This window comes from Pyxicephalus adspersus, chromosome 4 (assembly GCF_032062135.1).
Source record: "Pyxicephalus adspersus chromosome 4, UCB_Pads_2.0, whole genome shotgun sequence".
Classification (NCBI taxonomy): domain Eukaryota; kingdom Metazoa; phylum Chordata; class Amphibia; order Anura; family Pyxicephalidae; genus Pyxicephalus; species Pyxicephalus adspersus.
This window is the reverse complement of record NC_092861.1, coordinates 146,183,618-146,207,566: the sequence shown is the minus strand read 5'-3', so window position 1 is coordinate 146,207,566 and position 23,949 is coordinate 146,183,618. Positions and strand designations below refer to the sequence as shown.

The 23,949-nt window shown below is 39.6% G+C and overlaps 1 protein-coding gene across 1 annotated transcript in view; it reads right to left on the bottom strand.

Annotated features, from left to right (window-relative positions):
* Positions 1-23,385, bottom strand: part of MIA3 (MIA SH3 domain ER export factor 3) — a 68,990-nt gene extending 45,605 nt beyond the window's left edge. Inside the window, exons 1-5 of the mRNA XM_072410296.1 lie at positions 23,189-23,385; positions 18,329-18,462; positions 9,677-9,763; positions 3,834-7,317; positions 153-2,351 (exon numbers count right to left, since the gene is read on the bottom strand). Coding sequence (XP_072266397.1) covers positions 153-2,351; positions 3,834-7,317; positions 9,677-9,763; positions 18,329-18,462; positions 23,189-23,303 — 6,019 coding nt within the window. The 5' untranslated portion in view covers positions 23,304-23,385. The remainder of the gene's footprint in view (positions 1-152; positions 2,352-3,833; positions 7,318-9,676; positions 9,764-18,328; positions 18,463-23,188) is intronic.
* Between the last annotated feature and the right edge of the window lie 564 nt (positions 23,386-23,949).

Below are 23,949 nucleotides of genomic sequence, written 5' to 3'. Positions count from 1 at the left end.
ATTTGATGTATTTTCAGTTTTGTTGGTATTTTGTTCAGTGTCTATAGATGTGTCTTCATTGACAGGTGACAATGATCCCTGTAATCCTCCTTCTTTCAGAACAACTTTGTGGTCATTAAAATGGGGTTCCGAATGAATTATTTCATACGTGCCGCTTTTCTCCATGCCAATTAAATACAAGTTTTTATCTCCTTCTATTTCTTCATCTGGTTTATCTTCTTCTTGTTCTTCTAAATCAGATCCGTCTAGATCAGTGACATCTTGTGTTTGTTCCCCTCCACTAACAATGGCAAAGAACGTGTCTCCCAATGTTGTTAGAATATCCTTCTCCTTCTTTATAGGTGTAGCATGACCCATGTCAACCCATGAAATGATGATCTCACCTTTGGATGGGGTTGTTGTTTCTGAAAAAGTGGTGAAACTAAAATTATTATCAAAGGTATTACGATCTGATGAACGCATATCAGATTTCTCATAAGATAACAATGGTGTTTCCCTTGGAACTCCAACATTCTCTTTTACTTGTGGCTCATGAGGATCAAAATCTTCATCTTGGTATTCACCATTAAATGTAACACTCCTGGTCTCTTCATCTTCAGTTACTACAGCATCACCTGTTGAACCAACTTCTGTCTTTAGGTTTACCATCCTATCATTGTCTATGAGAGTAAAAGATTCTATGTTTTTGTTTTCCTTAGACATTTTAGCTTCTTCAGAGTTGATGGCATTCTGGACTTGTTCACTACCTGGCACATGTGATTCGTTCTTTGCATTTTCCTCTGTTGCTTGTAGAGCAATACTTTCTTCTTGAGAATCTTTGGATTTAGTGGTTGAATCTTCTTGTTTTAAAGAATCATGTTCAAATAAATTCTTTCTTACATCAACTAAATCAATTTCTTTGTTTTCTTGCAAATAGTCCTGCACCTGCCTAACTCTGTGATTAACATTCACTTTGTTTTCTTTACTAGTTATTTTGTTATTTGCTTCAACTTCTGAATCTTTCAAACGTGTTTGGCTTTCTTCTATAGTTTTCAAAGAAACCATTGTCTTAGTTTTTGAAATAGATGTTTTTTTCTCATTTATAATCTCAGATTGGTTATGTAGATCTGTTTCTACAGATTCCGTATCAGACATACTTACTGTATTCTCAGATAAGTTGTTTGCATTGATGTTAATCTTCTGTTCAGTGTCTAAAGATGTATCTTCATCAACAGGTGATGATTCCTGCAGTCCGTCTTTTTCCAGAAGAAATCCACGGCCATAAAAAGGGGGTTTAAAATGTTTATTTTCACAAGTGTTGCTTTTCTCCATGTCAATTAAGTACAAGTTTTTACCTTCTTCTCTTTCTTCAGTTAGTTCATCCTTTTTTTCTTGTTCTTCTGAATTGGTTTTCAATGTATCCTGTGACCCCTTTTCAAGAACAACCGTATTGTCATCAAAAGGGGGTTCTAAATTTTTATTTTCATACATGTTGGTTTTCTTCATGCCAAGCAAGTGTAAGTTCTCATCTTCTAACTTTTCACTTGGTTCATAATCACCATTATCATCATCATCATCATCATCTTCTGAAGAAGAAGAAGTTCCATCAAGATCAGCGACATCTTGTGTTTCTCCCCCTCCCAATGTTGTTTGAATATACTCATCTTGGTTAGCGGACATAGCATGGTCTATACCAATTGACACTCTAACATCTAAAGATTTGTGTGTCTTTGTTTCTGATGAAGTGGTGGGAATAAAATCAGTCTCAAAAGTGGTATGATCCACCGACTGCATTTTATATTTTTCATAGGTTAACAAATGGCTTTCTGTTGACTGTTTAACACTCTCCACTTCATAAATGTGATTAGGTTCAAAACTGTCTTCCAGGTATTCACCATCAAATACAACACGCCTGGTCTCTTCATCTTTGTTTACATCATCTGCAGAGCAAGTTTCTGTCTTTAAGTTTTGAATCCTTAATTTGTCTATGATGGTAAAAGATTCTTTGTCTTTGTTTTTGTGAAACTTAGCTCCTTCCTGAGAGAGGCTGACATTTGTGGCTTGTTCACTACATGGCATTTGAGATATGTTTTCTAAATTTATCTCTGTTTCATGCTGTGAATCTTTAGGTTGCTCAAAATCTTTGGGGCTGCTGCTTGCTGCGGTTGCATCTACATCGTTTGGTACCAACATATCCTTTGTTATACCGTGTTCAACCTTTCCCTGATCACTTTCAGATTCTTTTTCTGAACCTTCAGATGGTATTGATTGCTTTGGGGATGCTGTTGCAGGTATTTCCACCCCAAGCTTTTTAGACACTGAAACAAATGGCTTTCCTTCTGTTTTTTCACTATAGGAATCAAGCCCCAGTGCTGTCACATAAGAGGAATAGGAGTGAGTTTTATGCATCTCCATATCAAAAAATACGTTTATTGTCTTTGCTTCCAGCAGATGAATAAAGCAGTTGCAAAGCAAAGTAAGGGCAAGTATGTTTTAATATAAAGGAAGTATAAAAACAAAGCTTAGTGTTTCCTGTATAAGCAAAGCACAGGTTTGTTTAAAATTGTTGAATAGCAGAGAGGGAATGGTAAAACAGCAGAGAACAGGCCTTCACACACTCCTCTTCCCCTAAATCACTAACTAGTTGTAGTTTTAGGAGGGGTGGTATTTATGTGCCTAAAAAAAAAAGCCAAAATACTTACCTCAATCTTTGGTCATGTGATGCCTTGGGTCCCGAGTATCCTTTGTTCCTCTCTGAAGAATTGGTGGGTCAGCAGAAACATAACATTGCAAAAGGAAGCTAATAACCCGACTGGCATCATTGGATCAGCAGTCTCCACTTGTGGATTCAGGCAGAAAATTGGCCTTTTTTTTTTTTACAAATAGTGAATAGGAGGAAGGGATTGGGGGTTTTGCCCAGAAATGAGCTTTGAACCTCTGTTATTTCAGCGCTCCAGTGCACAGCTGATACATCATTAGGTCACGCTCTATGAACGGATACCCAGACCTATCCCCTTTATTGCCTCCTAAATATTTAGCGTACATCATTTTTGAGTTTTCTCCTGCACTTAAGCATGATTGTGCTCTGTTCATTCAACGCAAAAGCAACAAGTTAGCTTTAATGCTTCCTTTACCAGCAGCACATACAATGTCTTTTTAGCAATCTAGAATGAATAATTTAATTCCCTGTAAGCCCTTAGTGTTTTTCATTGGGCCTTACTGTAGACTGCAGGTGACAGTTACTTAGAACCAGTCCAGGAATGAACTGAGCTACAGGCTCCTCCATACCCAGCGGCTGAACAGAAAAGTGGCGGAGCAAAGGCAAAATGGGTGATGTGCTGATAGGCAGAATAACATTAAAACAAATCTGTTGCTTAGTCATGAAAACGTAAAGTAAACATTTTCTTTAAAGATGAACTCCAGGCAGACATAATAGTGACAAATGAATGTAGAATTGTAACTATTATTACTTCCTTAAATCTCTAAATGCAAGTCATGTTAGTATCAGCCACATGCAGTCCCTGTACAAAAAAAGCACTGACAGTGTGAGGAAGCCACTTAGTTGGGCTACAGTGTAAGAAGCATGTTGTATGATGGAGAGAACAAAGTAGACAGAAGGATGAGCTCAACCATGTTGCTTTTCCTTTACTGTCCACTGGCGAACGGGCATAACTTGTAAGAGTTACATATTGCAGCAGAAAAACTCCTGTTTCAGAGGTCTTCTGTTCTGCTAGATAAGGCTGTGCTGTGTGATGGGACTATTTAAATCTCAGAAATAGATAAACAGGAATAAAAAAAAAAAAACGTTTGCAGGTATTACAGCCCCTATGTGAATATTTCAACTGTGTGATAACCTGTTTGACTGGAGTTCAACTTTAAAGTACTTTGTTGTAGAAGGACAAACAAATACTTTGTATACTGCAAAAGCGTAACATCATTCTTACCCTCTTCCTCTTCTTTTACCAGCACGGAACTGTCACTCAGTGTGGAATGTTTATTCCTAAGCCTATACGAAATTTCCTGGACATCATCTAACAAGACCGTTTCTTCATCAACCAGTTCTTTATCCGTTACCATTTCCTCATGGTTTGGTTCTCGGGAATCCAAAACACTTTCAACAAAGTCAAGAATGTTGGACTCTGATGCCTCCAAAATCTGATCCAGAGCTTTGTCAATATAATCCAAACGTACATGGTCCCTCCGAGCCATTTTCAGCTCAGAGTCCATGTCTTGAAACATGGCTTCCAACCTCATAACATTGTCAGGACCGAGGTATTTTGTGAATTGTGCAACACGTTCCTCATCCAAAAACTCTCTGATAATGCTCAAGGCTTTAATGTTTTCAATGTAAGACTCTTCCTCTACAGTATCCGTTTTTAGAAACAAGGGATCTTCAACAACCTCCTCAGTTAATGGGTCACTTCCTTCTATATCAGCTATTTTGGCATCACTCTGGTCAGAGATGTCTTTCTGTAAATCTTCCTTGTCTGTTGTAGCTTTATCTTCAACCTCCAGAGTTTCTGTCTTTGCTTCTTCCTCTTGTATTTCTGTTTTTGTATCTGTATCTGAAAAATCAGAATCATTATTTTTCTCAGTTATATCTCCAGCAACAACCACTGATTCTTCAATATCGTCTTTCCCAATTTCCTTCTCTTCCTTAGTTTCGGTCACACTATCGTTCTGTACTTGTGTGATTGTGTCCTCACTTTCAAGACCAGATATTAATTCTTCACCAAATGTTGATTCTGTAGAAACCTTAGGATCTGCATTTGCTTCTTGATCAGCATTTCCAAGAACTTCTCTAGCTTGCCTAGCACTTGCAGCATTTTCATCTTCTAAAAAACCATCTAAGTTTTCTCCATCTTTTTCTTCTTCATCAACTGATACTGGCGGACTTTCAACATCTGATGAGAGTTTTTCTTGAAGATCTTGATTGCCATCTATTGATTCTTGCTTCTTTTCGTGGTCAATGGACTCAAGCTGCTCAGTTCCTTTGTTGGACTCGTTTGTCTCAAGAGAAGAATCAACAGTACTGCCTTTCTGCACTAGGACATCCTCTACAGTTGGTAACGATTCCAATGTTTGTTCATCCACAGGTTTCTTATCTTCTACATTTGCTTCATTGTCTCTGGCTTCTGGAGGTGTAGTTTCTCCATCTTTTGGATCTGAAGACTGCATTTTTAAATGTTCACCTTCAACATGTTCAGCAGTAACGGGATCACTTATTGATTTTACATCTTCTGGAATCTCTGAAGTCAATGATGAACTTTTGTCTTGTATTACATCTTGAATCTTCTCTTGTTCACTATTCGGATTTACAAGGATAGGTTCCTCTGATAACTTTGGCAATTCTTCATTTGTGAAATCCTCCTGTTTTAAAGGTTCACTTCCATCCTCTAATTTATTATCTGTGTTTTCTTGCAAATCCTCTGGTATGTTACTATGATCAATATTAACTTCATTTTCTCCACCTATTTTTATCTCAGTTTCTTTACCTTCAGAACTTTCTGTAGGTGCATCATTTGGAGGTGTTTGGATTTCCTCTGTTTTTTCACCGAACTCTGAATCTTTTGCCTCTGGTTCAGATATTTCTTTTACACTAGGTTGGTCCTGGACATCAATGCCTACAGATCCAGCAGTGGTACTACTTTTGGGAAAAGGAGTTTCATCAGCTGAAGACATATTTAATGAACTTTCAGGTAAGCTCTCTGCAGAGGCATTAATCATTTGTTCAATTTCTACAGCTTTATCAGCTTTAGTGTCAGCTGACAATGATTCCTGTAATCCCTCTTCTGCTTGAACAACTATATGGTCATCAAAAGGGGGTTCTAACTGTTTGTTTTCTGGCATGTCACTTTTCTCCATGCCAAGCAAATATAAATTCTCATCTTCTAACTCTTCATTTGGTTCATATTCATCATCTTCTTGCTCCTCTGAATCAGTTCCATCTAGATCAGTGACATCTTGTGTGCGTTCCCCTCCACTGACAATAGCAAAGAATGTGTCTCCCAATGATGTTAGAATACTTTTATCTTGCTTAACGGGTGTAGCATGACCCATGCCAACTGGGACTTTGACCTCCTCTTCAGATGGAGACGTCTTTGTTTCTGATGAAATGGTGGAAGCAGAATCATTCTCAAAAGCTGTCTGATCTGATAAGTCCATTTCAATATTTTCATAAGATAACAAAGGTGTTTCTGCTGGTTCTCTATCCTCTTCCTCCTCATCTTTTGGCTCATAAAATTCTAAATCTTCATCTTGGTATTCAGCATCCAATGTAACACGCCTGGTCTCTTCATCTTCAGTTACTACAGCATCACCCGTTGAGCCAGTATCTGTCTTTAAATTTAGAATTCTATCGTTCTCTATAAGAGTAAAAGATTCAATGTTTTTGCTTTCGTAAATAGTTTTTTCTTCTCCCTGAGAAATGCTGACATTTTTGGCTTGTTCACTATCTGGCACTTGTGATTGGCTTTTTGCATTTTCTTCTGTTGCTGAATGAGCAACACTTTCTACCTGAGATTCTTTGGATTGGCTATTTACAGTATTTGTATGTGCATCATTTGTGTCATCACTTACTTTGTTTTCATCCTTTCCCTGATCACCCTCATTTTGTTTTTCTGGACTTTCAGAGGGTACAATCTGCTCTTGAGATTCTAAACCAGGTACTTCCCCTAAAGGCTTTTCAGACTCTGGATCTAGTGGCTGCTTTTCTTTTATTCCACTGTCATAGCTGTCTGAAATCTCCTGCTTAACTCCAGAGTCTGATCCAGGAGGTTCCTCTGCAAGTATATCAGATTCTGAAGTAAACACTTCCCCTGGCTCTGAAACAGCAACAGGAGGACTGTCGACTTCAGACTGTGAAGGAGCTGTTAATGTTTCTGATGACAAATGTAGCTCTTCTGGTGCGGACCCAGATTCTGAAGCAGAAGGCTTATCTTGAGATGAGCTTAACTCCGAAGAAAGCTGGTCTCCTGAATTTACTTGGGATTCTAAATTTTTAGAGTCTGGAGACAATGATTTTTCTGGTGGTTCTTTTGTTTCTGAGGGCGAGGGCTCCTCTCCTGCCTCTTGAACGCTTGAAGGTGGTGTTTCCTTTATTGGTTCTTTGTTTTCTGATTGAGGGGATTCCCCTGATGGTTCGCTAGATTTTAAAGAAAGTTCTTCTGATTTTGTTCCAGATTCTGAAGCAGACTGTTCTGCAGATGGAGATTCTGATGATAAAGTCTTTGGGGGTATCTTTAAATCTATTGAGCATTTTGCTTTTGCTAAAAGTTCATCAACTTCATAGCTATCAAACTTGTCTGCACCGTCTTCAAAACATACAAAATCTGTGTCCTACAAAAAAAACAAAAAAAAAAAAACAATAATATAAACTACTGTAAAATACAATTACAGTAAAATGCTAAAATAAATAAATCTAATTTTAAAAGCTAAAAATGTTTTTTTTGGAAGAATATTAGGGAGGTGTTAAAACCCCTGATATTTTTTCTTTTTTTTCCTGTCCTGTTGTTAAAATGTACTTTCATTTCCCCTCATAGAAACACAACAGGCATAACAAAAAGTTAACATTATTCTTTCAGACTACCAAAAAGAAAGGTTTGACTACACAAACATTAAAAATCCTATAAACATCAAAATTAGTGAATCCATTAAATATGCCCCTCCTTCCCCTCTTTTTCAATTTATATTTTGGATAAAATATACTATTAGCATACTCTCTCATGACTTTTGAATCTTTGAACGTTGGCATTCCTATTATATAGCAATAAAAAATTGACTGGGGTTCTAAATATTTCCACACATAACATATTCATATTTGTGTAATAAGAGGACATATAACAGTGGTCGCCAACCTTTTTGGTTTCGCGGACCACTAAAATCACCAGCTCCTGACCGAGCATGCATGTGGGTGTCAATCAAAGGGGGAGAAACCTCCCCCATTGTGACGTCACTGTGACATAGCCCCGCCAACTCACCCATCGCAGATCTAAGCCTGTAATGGAAGAATGGGCAGGTTGTATCCAGAGACACAGCCCGCCCACTTCCCTGCACCTGGGACTTGTACGGGGAAGTGTTCCATGGCTCTGGCTGGTGCAACCCGCCAGCGGGGTTCTTCACCTGACCCCGCTTAGGGGTGCACCTCCCAGAGTCATGGACCCCCTAAATTTTCTCACCAGTTGTCGACCGCTGATTAATAACACAGGGAATATGACATTCCCTCAAACGTTCCCTGGTGGGAATTAACTACTGCCATTAAAGCACATGGACCGGGACTGTTTTATAAATATCGGTGTTCTCCCAGGCCCCTTTTAGCTGGGTGGGCCACTCTGCACTTTTCAGTAACCACTCAGCTGATTACTGATAAGTTGGGTAACAATGCAGGGCTAAATACCTGCCTAAAATTTCTTCCCATCCAGCTAAAAAAAAAATTCTGGGGAGAATACTGAATAGAGCACTAACAATTTTTTTTTTAAAAAGCAGGAGTGTTTCCTTCATGTTTGCAGCCCTTGTTAGCTCTTGGAATTAAATCTAATCAGAACTGAATGCTTTTTACGGTTTCATATTACAATAAAAAAAAAATTGTTTAAAAAAACTCATCTTCCAGCCTTGGATAAGCAGAAACCAAACTATTGGATAGCCCCCAAACAAACCAAATTAGGCAACATACATTTATTTAAAAACAATTGTTACAATTATATCTTACAACTGTGTAGGGTAGACCTACCCCTTTGCCTAACAGGGGATAGATAAATGCATGTTGCTGAATTTGGTTTATTGGGGCCTATCTAATAGTTTTGTCTTTGCTGATCCAAAGGCTGGCAGCTGTATTTTCAAACAATTAGGTAAATTATATAAAAATATAGTGAAATATGTAATAAAATTATATTATACAATTTCAGTTTATAAATGAACAATAAATACTGGAACTACATATGATATTGGTTTGGGTTTTCTTCAAGTAATGCAGAAGAACTTTTTGGACTGTCTCTCTGCAACAAGAGTCTATCTTAAGCTACATAGGGGGACGAGTCATGACATTTTTATATATGTGTAATTGGAAGTTCTGCTATTGAGTCCTGTAAACAACCACGTAATAACTACATAAAAAAGCAAAAGAGACCAAATCCCACATGGAGAAATATGGAATTCAATACAGGAATTAACATTTTTTAACTTTTGTAACGTTTTATTTTCTGTAAATGAGCAGACAAGGTATGAAACAGCCTTACATATTGGACTGAGTGTGTGGAAGCACAGAGCTGCACAAAATGTTATTATTAGACTCGATCTGGCAACCAGATTTATGAACCTTGGAAGGGACATTACACTACATGTTACACAAGGAAGATCACTAGGTTTAGGCCGTGTAATTTATAAGAAAAATAGGGATAATGGATTTCTTAAAATTAATTTGCTATTTGTTAGCAAATGTTTTCAATCCTGAACCAGATCCATTACAGGTTTGCTGGATCACCCAGCTTCACTGATCAAAGTATATTCCAGCCTTGGAGCACTTTGATAAATCAGGGCCAATGTAAGAAGAAAAATAAGTGCTAAGATCAGCAGTGTGCAAGAACCCATAATGTTAGCCAAACAGATTTTAGATTAATTCTGATGTTGCTATAAATTACTTTTATTTGTTTACTTAAAGTTTTTTCCCTTTTTCCTTTAAGCAACAGATATAAGGACTTACGTCTGCAGGCAGCTCCAGCTCATCTGTTGTGTAAACCTGATTTATTTCTACTAACTCCTTTGGGAAATATCCAAAAGTTACTCCAACCTGTGAAAAGATCAAAGAGACAATTATTTTTTTTTTATTTCTTCACCCAAACTTTTTTAAAGTGTTGGTTTATTGATATCCACCCCCACCACAAAGATCAGTTCAAATAAAAACATTAAATTGTTTTTTTTTTAATGCTAACTATGGAAAAAAACAGGAAAAATATATACATAACTGCTACAAAGTTCCTATTATAAGGGGTCTATTAATAAATCAATCAATCAGACATTCCCTGAAACATTGCCTGATAGAGAATCAATTACCGACTTTGAAATACATAGACTTGGAAGATTCTCCACCAGGGAATGTTTCTGTGAATATCAGATTCACTGCTTTAAAAATAGACCTCTAAGAAGTTTGTTTATGCTGGCTGCATTAAACTGGTTACATTACATGCTTTTACAGGTGTTAACAACCTATTTAAAGTGTACCTAAACGCAACATTCTCACTTTACATAAAAGGGTAGACAACCCTTGAATGTAAAGGAAATATAAATATCAAGCAGCAGTCTTGATCATTGGGGCGATCAAGGCTGATAAGGAGAGCAGAGCCTCCCGCAATACCTATGTCATGCATCCCGGGAAGCTCTAGCTGCTTCTGAGGGGTCATTTTTTCCAAAAAGGGGAAAGAGATGCCAATCTCACACATGCACAGTGAGATCGGCTCCTTTTTCTTCTTCTTTACAGCGACTACATCACTCGATCTCAAACCTGCGCAGTGGAAGATCTGGTGACATAGCAAGAAGATAGAAGATGGCGGTGCTCGGTGCTTCCTCAGCACTAGGACGAAGAGGAATTCTAGGATGACATGGGACCGGATCCAGGGAATAATCCCTTTATGTTCCACTTCAGCAAAAAGTATTTTTACGCTGTAACCAGCCTGTTGAAATAAATCTCTCATCCAATGCTGTCCCTCCGCTGCGATTTACTTTGCAATGTTTACCCTCAAAGCTCTGAGTCACTGACATAAGTAGAATGCACATTTGTCCTTTCATCACTGTTCTGCACATTTGCTCTGGTGCAGGGACTCAAATTATTGACGTCAAACTATCAACACAACAGCCAGGCAATTAGCAAGGCTCTTTATTTTTCTTTTCTGATAGGATTATTATGCATTGGTTGCAAGGAGTCAAAGATTAATTGCACTTTCTTCTGCTTTATTAAATTTCTCTATTGCGGTTTTCTTTAGACGAGGTGCCGCGAAACAGACTGGCACCATCATGCCGCAGAAGCCGGGCACCAACAGCTAAAAATAAGCTATAGATACTCCACAAACTACATAAAAGGCCTCTTACAAGGCAGGAAATTGAGTTTGTATACTGCAAATATTCATTGTATCACCAGCTAATAATAACCTTCTGTGCTGCGAATACCAGGCAAACTACGAGCACCCTGCAGCACTGCAACCATCGACCTTCATGCTATTAATAATGCCTGCCACATGCACAGTTCATAGATTTTCCAGCTTTATTTTACACATTTGTATGTCTGGTGTTTGAGCCAAAAGTTCTCATTTAGAAATAATCACTATTTGTTTGAACATTGTGCACGCAATGACTTTGCAAACCCAGTTGTTACCTAATAGGAGAAGCAATGACATAATCCGTCATGGGCTTTGTAAAGAGACCTGAGCTGGGGAAGGGACCCAGCAGGTCCACCAATTACAAGCTGTACAAAGAAAACTAAAGGAGGGGGCGGATACAAGACCAGTCACTCTGAGCAAGGAGCAGTGACTGGTCTGCATTATAGCAAGCCTCTGCACTTTAACCCTGGATTACTGCACAGATATACAAAACACACCAGGCTTCCAGTAAAAATACATATGCCTCCTGATAAATATCTGGAGCTTAGTTTACGGACGTAAGGATATGTTCTGACTGGCCATGAGAATACCGTGGGGTTACCACTGAACCACTGTCTTGAGGGAGATACTACAACTATTTTCACCCTGGCCATGAGGTTGCAATGCGGTTACCACTTCTCATGCCAGGGAACTACTGCCTCAGAGTAGACCCTTCAAGTAACTTCACCCCACAACAGCCCCATGGGGAATGAATGGGGGCAGCAGTGAGTGGTACAGTACCGGTCACTGTACCAGTCGTCAATTGTGCAGATGCCAAGCAAAGTGTCAGCTACCTGAGAGCCGCACAGGATCGATCAGTCCAAACCTGCCCAAAAGGAATTGCTTTAATATAGTACACTGTAAATAAATTTCCTGAAAAATTTCCTGAAAATTGTTAACAGCCAGTTAAATTTTCAGTTACACCACACCCTGTGCACCTGGCCAAAAACGTACCATTTGTGCTCAAGTGCACTTTCTTACTAGATCCATACTGTGCAGCCCGCAGAGAGTTACATAGCCCCAGGTACAAATTAAGTCCCATTCATTTCTATGTAACGGCTGCATTGCAATGACAACCAGCCTCCCCATAGGAATGACTTAGATTCATCCCCACATCCCCAGCAAAGACTTGGCCACGGTATTTGAAGCTGCATCACTTATTGCTCCAATTAGCAAAATGCTAGGTTTGCCTAATTTCTCTTAATTGTTGCAGTAGTCACCAGGAAATTTATAAGGGGTGAATACCCAAAGTGGGGACTGAGGGTCTAACCTTTCTCTACATTATCCAACCCAAGAAAATAAATGACTTTATATAGACTTTTCTAACACTTTCTAGCACTCTGGCTGCCATGCTCACCCCACGGTTTTACAACTTCTACTCTATTACTTGGCAAGTCCCCAACCTAGAACAAGTGAAAAGGTTAGAAATATTGTGAATCAATGTTTTTATCATTAAAATATTTTAAAGCTGTATGCATAATCATATTCCTTTCAAGATATCAAATGATATTTGTTTCATACTAAAATAGCAATTCTCCATATTATTAAAAAGTTCCATTTTCCTTTTTTTAAGATATTAAATTATTTACAATAATGGGAATGTTGGTGTCATTATCGAAATTTAAATTTTGTTTAGTTTCTCGTTAAGAATTCAGAAATCTTTTTTAGGTCTACGTAATACAAAGTCACTGTAAGTAATGATAAGGCACTGAATTATTGACAGAGTGGGAGGGGTGCGGATAAATATGGAAAACGCAGGAAAAACAGGGTGCAGGGACGGTCCCTTAACCCCTTTGTGACAACAGGCTGTGAAATTTTGATTCCCAGGCCAAATTTAGCAATATCAGCATGTATCAGTTATGTGACTGACTGACTGAAAATGATTACACATATATCAAAACGAACATACAAACAATCATTCAATGGATTACTACAACAGATCTTATCACTTTAAATCACTATGATGGGCATTGTTTGGAGTGATAAGGATAGATGATGTATAAAGATGAACATAAACATGTTTGGACCAATTTGATGTAAAGAACTCTTAAGTATAAATAAAGCTGCTGACCTTGCCTGTTACCTCTAAGTACTGGGACCCATATGAGCTGTCATTTTGAGGGGTTTGTGTTGCTTATCATGGTTCTCCCCAGGCCTTTTCAGCACCCACCCAGCTGTTTTTGGGTGGCTACTAAAGAGTTTGGTCACAATAAAGGGGCTGCCACCCACCTACAATTTCTTCCCACCCAGCTCAAAAAAATTTCTGGGTTGAGCACTACTTATGTAAATTATTGGTGAAAATTATCTCAATCAAGTTCCTGATGAAGTGGACTATGTCAATGGAATGCGTTGAGCAATAACTGAGACAGCTGTACCAGAAAATTGTCATGGTTTTAAACTTTATATAATTGTTGTAATTTAAAATAAATAATTTGCTTTATTATAAATGTTCAGATCTAACTATCATGCTTTAAAATCCCTTCCTTCTTCTTTCGTTAGGTATCGTTCATTAAAAATTGAATAAATATTTTGAACCAAAATTATATCAGTTTGGTCATTTTATTAAATTTATTAGAATGAATTGTGCACGGGCAGCACTGTGTCTTAATGGTTACCACTCTGGCCTTTGCAGCGCTGGGCCCAGGTTTGAACCTCAGCCAGGACACTATCTGCATGGAGTTTGCAGGTTCTCCCCATGTATGAGTAGGTTTTCTTCGGGTACTCTGGTTTCCTCTCACATTCCAAAAACATTCAGTTAGGTTGTTTTTCCCCCAAATTGACCTTACACTGTGTTAATAACATATGACTATGGTAGGGACATTAGATTGATAGCCCCATTGAGGGACAGCTAGTGGCATTGACTATGGACTTTGTACAGCACTGCGTAAAATGTTGGTGCTATATAAATACTGTGTAATAATAGTAATATTGCATTTTGCATTTCTCTTCTGTTTTTTTGAACAAAAATAATGCATTTTTAGTCAAATGCAAACTACAGAACAATATTATGTTTAATATTTTAACCAATATAATTCAATAACAAATAGCTACATACAAGATGTATATGCTTACCTACAATATACATGTTTTCTTAAACTCTGTTGCCAACAGAGGACAAATAAATTACCTACCTGTTTCACTGTCCACATTGCCAATGTCAGCTGTAGTCATCTTATCAGCAAATAATCATTGCACTTGACACTTCCTGCACTGTCAGATGTCTGGTCCCCCATTGCCCTATGTTTCATCCAGCTATGCTAGTTATGTGTCCTATAACTCTGTGGGGTCTGTGGATGCAATAATGTAATGCAGCTGTGGACCAGGCATTTGATATTCCTGGAAGCGTTGGATGCAAAGGAAAATTCAGGCAGAGGTATCATTTAAACACAGTAAAGAATAGTGTTATGGGTGGTCAGGTACATATTAAAGCCCCCCTTTACCATAAACCTTTTTTTTTTCTTTATTAGCGTTTGCATTACTTTAGGAACCTAAAAGTCCTTTATTTGGTGCATCATTTAAAAAAAATGCTGCATGTCACTGTGACAGCTGCAACCTGTCGGCTTTGTCTGTCAGTGTGCCTCTCCGTGCAAGGCTTAGTAACAGACGGAACCAGCATATGTGTGATAACTAAAATAGAAAAAAAAAACATTAAAAAACCCACTTTAAAGCTGCTTATATTTCCTAGTTTCTCTTTCATCAACTTGAAATAAAATCTGTTTATATTACATGATGTCTATACTGGATCTTTGTAGGTTGGTGGGAGCAGCCAGTAAGGTGCTATTCATGGCTTCTCGAAAATATCACAGCCCCCAGCCTTAGTACTTTTCTCAAAAGCCTTCAGGCGTGATTCAAGCCATAGGATGGATCTTGGGTGGAATTATGCATATAATAAAATGCCTTGATGGGTGGATATCAGTTTTGAGGAGTATTCCTAGAAAGGCTGAATTTTCATGCAGATTACCTTTGTTAACACCCACATGTGATGCTGATTGAAATCCAAAAAAAAAAAAACACAGTGGGATAGGTGCTATCAGTCCAGGGTGGAGGGAGATAGTTGATACTAGCCATCCCCCAGCAAGGAGATGAGACAGTATATCTGACTTGCTGGAACTGCTGATGCATATTGTAAGAAGTTCACAGTGTGCACTGAAATCCGAATACTGGAAGAAAAGAGCCGGTACATGACAGAACTATGCAAGGCTGTAGGGCAACCTTAAATCTTCTGCCCTGTTACATGTGCAATTGTCAATGGAAAGGAACACTTTCTCCAGCCTTTCCAAGGACAAAAGACTGCACAATGCATGAAGGAGGGAGGGCTGTACATACAGAGAGAATGAAGGAGCGGCACCCCGCTGCGCTCTCGCTCCAATTCACTTTCATTATGATCGTTTGTCATCCATGGGTCCGCCAGAACGGTCATCGTAATGGTGGACGATGACCGCTGTACACACGCCAGATTCACATTCAATATCAGCCCGGAGTTGATTATCGGACAAGAATCATCTGATGCGTGTACGCAGCCTTTCCCAGGATCATTTTAATTTTAATGCAGATTTATGTAAGGAACATTTCACAGGAAAAACTGTTTTGTGGAATAAAACATGCAATGTTTACTTACACTTCCTGCCCAAAGTCTGTCTGACCTCCCCGTCAGTTTATGGTAAACATAGATCATTTCGTCCTTCTTAAAATTTGCAAAGCGGCAGTCAGGACCCGTGAAATCTGCAATGGCTTTACCCCTGCACATCAACTCTGTGGGAGGAAAACAGAAACATGTTACTGTAAGTACACAATAAATATTTAGATAGACCTGGAAGGACCAGGGAAGGGTTGGAATTTTTACCTAGAGTTTAATGCAGTGTCCCCACTGGAAGGATTCCAGTCCAAGACGTTGTCACAGGGACAGTAAGTAACAGAAAATACAAATGTTAGGCTAAGTACACGCATGCAATAATTATCATTGGAAATGACCAATAATCCAATAATCATTAACAAAAAAAGTGCACAAAGACTGGCCAATGACACTGATGAATGAGGATTGTCGCTGGAAATGAACGACCGCCCCAGCGGATCTGATTGGGCGATGATCGTTTGCAATCAATTGTGTGTCCGGTCATTCAGTGATCGTATCTAGCATGTGTACATTATTGGTGGATTATATTTGAACAATCCTATTATTGCAGCATGTACAGATTTGTTCACAATGCGATCGTTCAAAATAATTGTGCATAATCGTTGATCTGTCGTTAGTCGTTCATTTTCTAACGACAAATATTGCACGTGTGTACCTAGCTTTAGTGTTGTCACTGGTACAAGAATGGAGGAGAAATCTCCCAACGGGAACATTTAATAACAACTTTTGGTTTTAGATATGGTGTTCGCAGAATGCACAATGGATTGTCAAAATCTTACAACCATCCAAGGCCATGTCCATTGGCTAATACCACACACACTGTTATATGAGCAGTATGGTGGCTCAGTGGTTAGCACTCTGGCTTTTACAGTGCTGGGTCCCAGGTTTAAATATCGTCCAGGACACTATCTGCATGGAGTTTGCAGGTTCTCCCAGTTTGTTTAGGTTTCCTCTAGGTACTCCGGTTTCCTCCCACATTCCAAAAACATGCAGTTTGGTTAATTGGCTTCTCCCAAAATTTGACCTTAGACTGTATGAATGACATATGACTATGTTAGGGACATTAGATTGAGAGCCCCTTTGAGGGACAGCTAGTCACATGACTATGGACTTTGTACAGCGCTGTATAATGTCAGCGCTATATAAATACTGTGTAATAATATTTAAAAAAAAAAAACAAAAAAAAAAAACACACGTGATCTGTTGGTGCTCGGCTCACCAAAGAATCCCAGTCCCATAGTTTGCTTATATCTGATGGATATCAATCATCTACACTGCTTGCATCTGTACTTTAGAACCCCAGAGACTTCTACAGGGCTCATCTGCAGACTACAAACACAGCCTCATAGTGGACTATAAGACCCTTATGTGTAGAGGAAGGCAGGGAAAAGAAAGACAGATTACAAAAAACCTCAGGACCATGGCTATTTGGTTCCCAAAAAGTTTGGGTCTGCAGAAGGTAAAGATGGGAGGTGGGGGAATAAGTCCACTTAGTATTTATGATTATTATTATGAAACAGGATATATATAGCATCAACATATTATGCAGTGCTGTACATTAAATAGGGGTTTCAAATCAGTCAGATGCAGACAGTGACCCTGCTTCAAAGAGCTTACAATCTAAAAAGAAGACAGGTGGGCAAGTTTGAAAAAAAATGGGTTTTGAGGCCTCTTTTAAATGAGTCGAATATGGAAGCAAGCTATATAGGACGAGGAAGACCATTCCAGTGAGTCGAGGTAGCTCTAGAAAAGTCTTGGAGCTGTGCATATGAAGAGGTTATGAATGGGGAAGTCATTAGAAGGTCATTGGAGGAGAGAAGAGAATATTAAAAGTGTCCTTATTCTTTATTATTATTTTTATAGTGGTTTATAAATGTTCCACTACAAAAATAAGCTCTTCGGGGCAGGGTCCTCTCCTCCTGTATCACTGTCTGTATTAGTCTGTCATTTGCAATCCCTATTTAATGTACAGCGCTGCGTAATATGTTTAGGTGCTATCAGTCCAGGGTGGAGGGAGATAGTTGATACTAGCCATCCCCCAGCAAGGAGATGAGACAGTATATCTGACTTGCTGGAACTGCTGATGCATATTGTAAGAAGTTCACAGTGTGCACTGAAATCCGAATAATGGAGGAAAAGAGCTGGTACATGACAGAACTATGCAAGGCTGTAGGGCAACCTTAAATCTTCTGCCCTGTTACACATGCAATTGTCGATGGAAAGGATCTTTCTCCAGCCTTTCCAACGACAAAAGACTGCACAATGCATGAAGGAGGGAGGGCTGTACATACAGAGAGAATGAAGGAGCGGCACCCCGCTGCGCTCTCGCTCCAATTCACTTTCATTATGATCGTTTGTCATCCATGGGTCCGCCAGAACGGTCATCGTAATGGTGGACGATGACCGCTGCACACACGCCAGATTCACGTCCAATATCAGCCCGGAGTTGATTATCGGACAAGAATCATCTGATGTGTGTACGCAGCCTTTCCCAGGATCATTTTAATTTTAATGCAGATTTACGTAAGGAACATTTAACAGGAAATTGGCAAAACAGTTTTGTGGAATAAAACATGCAATGTTTACTTACACTTCCTGCCCAAAGTCTGTCCGACCTCCCCGTCAGTTTATGGTAAACATAGATCATTTCGTCCTTCTTAAAATTTGCAAAGCGACAGTCAGGACCCGTGAAATCTGCAATGGCTTTTCCCCTGCACATCAACTCTGTGGGAGGAAAACAGAAACATGTTACTGTAAGTACACCTTTAGATAGACCTGGAAGGAGCAGGGAAGGGTTGGGATTTTTGCTCAGAGTTTAATGCAGTGTCCCCACTGGAAGGATTCCAGTCCAAGTTGTTGTCACAGGGACAGTAAGTAAAAAAAAATACAAATGTTAGGCTAAGTACACAGGTGCAATAATTATCTTTGGAAATGACCAATAATCATTAACAAAAAAAGTGCACAAAGACTGGCCAATGACGCTGATGAACGAGGATTATCGTTGGAAACGAACGACTAACGACCGTCCGACGGATAATCGTTTACAGAGGCCGATGAACGAGGAATGTCGCTGGAAACGAAAATGACCGTCCCGGCAGATCTGATTGGGCGACGATCGTTCGCTATCTATTGTGTGTACGGTCGTTCAATGATTGTGGATGGTTCTGCAGTACACTTTCTCCTTTACATGTCACTTCCTGCATCGTTCAAACGATCGTATCCAGCGTGTGTACATTATTGGTGGATTATAATTGAACGATCGTATGGTTACAGCATGTACAGTTCAAATATAATTGTGCATATTCACTGATCGGTTGTAATCGTTTGTTTTCTATTGGAAGTGTGTACCTTTAGACATGTTGGCTTAATTATGGGGCAATAAAATAACCAAAAGGCATTTTGCTTAAAAAATATGCATGTTTACTCATTTGTACATAAAAAAACAAAACAAATGCTAAATGTATTTGAGTAAAAAAAGAAGAAAAAGTGTGGAATACTATTTGCATTAGCAGGAAGCAGGAACAGCTGGAGGACTGTATGTAAACAATGGAAGATGCTTTACCTTCCCCCACTGTATCCCTTCCATTATCAATACTCTAAGGGTCTGTACACACATCAGATGATGATCGCTCGGGACGAAGGGTCGTGCTCATGTTAGGCGAGAATCTGACTTGTGTACAGCGATCATTCATCAATACGACACAGCGGATCCATGAATATCAGGAACAACTGATATGAGGAAGGCACAGTGGGGTGCAGCTCACTCATCCCCCGCCCTCCATAGAATGATGATGTGTATACAGAGCTTGTTTATTCATCTGTCAATGGAAACTATCATAAAAGATCATTTCCAGCAATAAAAATCTAACACGTGTCACTGTCTGTCATTTGCAACCCCTATTTTATGTACAGTGCTGCGTAATATGTTGGCGCTATACAAATCCTGTTTAATAATATTACCCTGTACATAGCTTTAGCCAGGGACAAAGCAACAGCAGCAGCTTTATGCTTTGCAAGAGGTGATTTCATTACACTCCTAAATTCCAGACTACAGCTTACTGCAAGATTTGCAACAAATGGCAGCAATGGTAACTCACTACACGGTGTATGATAGTGCAGCACTGCTGTCAGACCGACATATCTCATTGACATATTGTCATGGCAAACTATATGCATACCTGCCAAGAGTTCATTGAAATCAAAATGCAAAACTTTTTTCAGTTTTGAATAGAATTCCAAGAGGTCTCTGTCAGGGTCTGTAATGTAATGTGGACGGTCCAGGTTCCAAATAAGTCAAATAATTACTATAGTGGGTAGAGTGCTATGTCCCGGAGGATCCCCTGGGGTGCTAAGAAAAGTCCTGTTGTGTGGATTATCAACATCTAGGCCAATATATGAGGCTGGAATTCTAGTGCTGCAAGGACAGAGTGCTAACTACTAAGCCCCCGACCCCTAAAACACACTGGATGGTAACCCCTGAAAAACCCCTTTTCCTGTAGCAATACTATGAACGGATAACACTATGTATAAAATGCAATGACAGTGGGTCACTGCTCATGAGTTTTGTGCATGCTAATGCAAGCAATGTGATGTACAGAAGATCGGACAGTGTAACCAGTAGGACCAGCGCCAGCTAAAGCCAAAAAAGTTTTAGTAAGTAATGTCACACTCAGGAATACCGCTAGGGGGGTTAAACTCCTATTCGGGGGATTTACTTTCACTTCCTGTCCTGAAAACAAAAAAGGAAGTAGCAAGAAATCTCTAGAAGGATATTTGATGATTTCTCTGACCTAACTGAAATGTAAGAGTAAATCTGTGCAATCGGCTATGCACACCACGGCCCATACGATTTATAATAATTGAACCATAATATGTAGCCGGCAAAGTTTCATGCAGTTCCCTCTTGAATTTAGGAGTGCCGAGAGGTCCGTGACTGGCGGGGAAAAAAGTCATGTGACTTTGACAGGTCATTTTCCCATTGCTGTCAGGATCATGAAGTCAGTGGAGCTCGAAGTACAATTGTGATGATAATAATAATAACAACAATAATAATAATAAAGCACAACTCTGTGTGTAATAAATGTGCAGAACACAGAGATCAGACAGTTTTTTTTTCTTAAAGCACCTTGATCACTTTTTGCAATAATAGTGCCTGCAACTACAATGAAAGCAAATGGGCCACATATGCCAATTCCACATATGGCAATCCCTTACTCCATTCAGGTGTATGGAGTCCCTGATCACCAGCGATCGCGATAATACTGTACGACATTTTGCTATTTTTTGATTTCTGATTGAAGCAAAATCTATTAATATTTTTATAATTCTGGCGTTATAAAAGTAGCGAGCAAGAATTAAAAAACAGAGAATAAAAAAACAGCAGTCTGAATCTCAGTTTGCGGCTCTTTGTAAATAAGTCCCAATATATTGAATCTATTGGGAATGCGAAGATCACAATTCAGAAATCATTTTTTTTATCTAAGTGTTTACTAAACCCCAACACACCTCTCATTGGGTCGTTGCATGTGTTATAATAGACCTGGTTCATATCCATGTGACCGCTATAACCTGTGTATCGTACCGTGCTTGGCGCAGACGCTGGTAAGGCAGCCTATTCATTAGCACTGCCAGCGGTTCTGCAATTTATGGACCCACAATGCATTGAAGCTTGCAATTGTAAAGAAAAGGAAGTGCATGTATTATGTGTACTGTGATGTATGGTACATGCGCCCTACAATGCACCGTACACTCCATACAATGCATGGTACTGGCAACACAACGCAAGATATTTGCCCCGCAAAGCACGGTAGGTGCTATACAATGCATTGTGGTGAATCGTATATAAAAGGACATGAATGTACTTTGTTTACCTTTACAATTTAAGGTACATATGCCACACAATGCAACGTACACTCTATACAATGCACAGTATATGCCACACAATGCAATGTGCACACCATACAATGCACGGCACACACCATACAGTGCAACGTACACTCCATACAATGCACAGTATATGCCACACAATGGAATGTGCACACCATACAACACACAGTATGCATCGCACAATCCAACGTACACTCCATACAATGCACGGCACACACCATACAATGCAACGTACACTCCATGCGTTGCACCATGCAATGTACACTCCATACAATCCACAGTATGCGTCACACCATGCAATGTACACTACACACCATATAATGCAATGTACAATATGCACAACGTACAGTACACGCCATACAATGCACAATATGGGTCGCACCATGCAATGTACACTTCATACAATGCACAGTATGCGTCGCACCATGCAATGTAAACCCCATACAATGCACAGTATGCGTCGCACCATGCAATGTACACTCCATACAATGCAAAGTATGCATCGCACCATGCAATGTACTCTACAAACCATATAATGCAATGTACAATATGCACAACGTACAGTACACACTATACAATGCGTTGTAGTGCAAACATAAAGTGAGGTGCATGTTCCTTGTTTACCTTTGCACTGCAACTGCAAGGTACAGGCATCCCACAATGCATTGTGGTACAAGCGTATATAAAGGGGTAATTCACTTTGTTTACCTTTGCACCGTGATGTACATGCCATATAACGCATGATACACGCTATACAATGCGTTGCAGTGCAAATGTATATAAATTGAGGTGCATGTCCTTTGTTTACCTTTGCGCCGTGATGCGTAGTAAATGCCATACAATGCATTGCGGAGCAATAAATTGCAGAAACACCCACAGGGTGCACTGGGGTCCCATTCAAAAAAATGGCGTCACAGCTCACCAACATTCATCACATTACCACGCCATATAGAGTACAGATTTGAACCTGGATGTCAAAATAATACCCGCATTCCATGCATTTCTGCAATACACCATTTCCCACTTTCCAACCTGTGGATATCCACAAATATGGCGGCTCCCTCCCCTCCGCCATGACAACACAACTTCAAATTCCTCACTTTATAAGTGTATCCCCCTAAAAGTAAGATATTTTGGTAACGTTAATTAAAAATGGGGACGAATCCAGGGACAAATCCTGAAAGAATGGACGAATGGGGCTACGAAAACACAGAGGCCTCATTATCAAAGATGAAGCCTGAGATGGAGTGTTGCCCATGGCAACCAAATCATTTTTTGAAAAAAAAAAAAAAGAAGTAAAAACACCATGAAAGTTAAATAAAGGGCAAGAGGTCGACTCGTAGGATGGTTCTAGGGATGGAGACATAAATAAAACAACCCAAGGAGCAAGAAGGGTATGTTAGAGGGGCATAGAGGGAGGGCAACAACAATAAAGTGGAGGGGTGTATAATTGGGCCCATTGTAGGGGTCATGTGTGACCTATGAACTCAACCATAGCCCCTGCACTCCCTATAGAGTCCCTACACCCCTCCCCCCCTCTACAAGGATTAGGCACTGCACTCACTGCTGCACTCCGGGTCTGCACATCGCTTGGCCTCTGCGAATGTTCGTTGCTGGGCTGCATTGCTGTGTTGCAATAATAGGAGCAGCAGATAGATGGGCGCTCTGGCTGCAGCCATGTCAGTAGCAGGGTGTCCTGTACATGGACCGGAGAGAGCATGAGCAGAGAGAGGCAGACACGTCAGCAGGAGACAGCACAGCAAGGAGAAGGAGGAGAATGGAGGAGGGAGGCTGGCCTGGGAGGACTTGAATAGATGGAGGAGGCTGGGCTGGGAAGGCTGGAATAGATGGAGGAGGCTGGAATGTTCCTGCATGGAGGAATCCCATGCTGAGAACTACAACCTGGGGGACTACAAGTTCCAGCAGCACCAGGGCTAGCAGCAGCTGCAGAGTGCAAGAGGCTACAAGCTGGGGATAGCAGCATAGCATTGCATTTAATGATTTTTTTGTATCAGCACTTGGCTAGTAAGTGTGCCATGTGTAATGTAAATATTAATACATTATTACAAATAATAATACAAATGCACACCCACCACAAGGAGATCCTTAATTCTGCTTTAAAAGTCACTTAAAATATCAAAAGTCTGGACAGCTGGAAATATTTCAAAACTGGGTGAAAAGATTATTGTTATATATTATTTATACATAAAACTACTTGCATTGCTAAAGAAAGTTTATAGACTGCGCCAACCACAACATGGCTGACAGCCAGTATATAGTTGGTGCGGTGTTTTGCCAAACACAAGATGGCTGCTTTATTTCGGC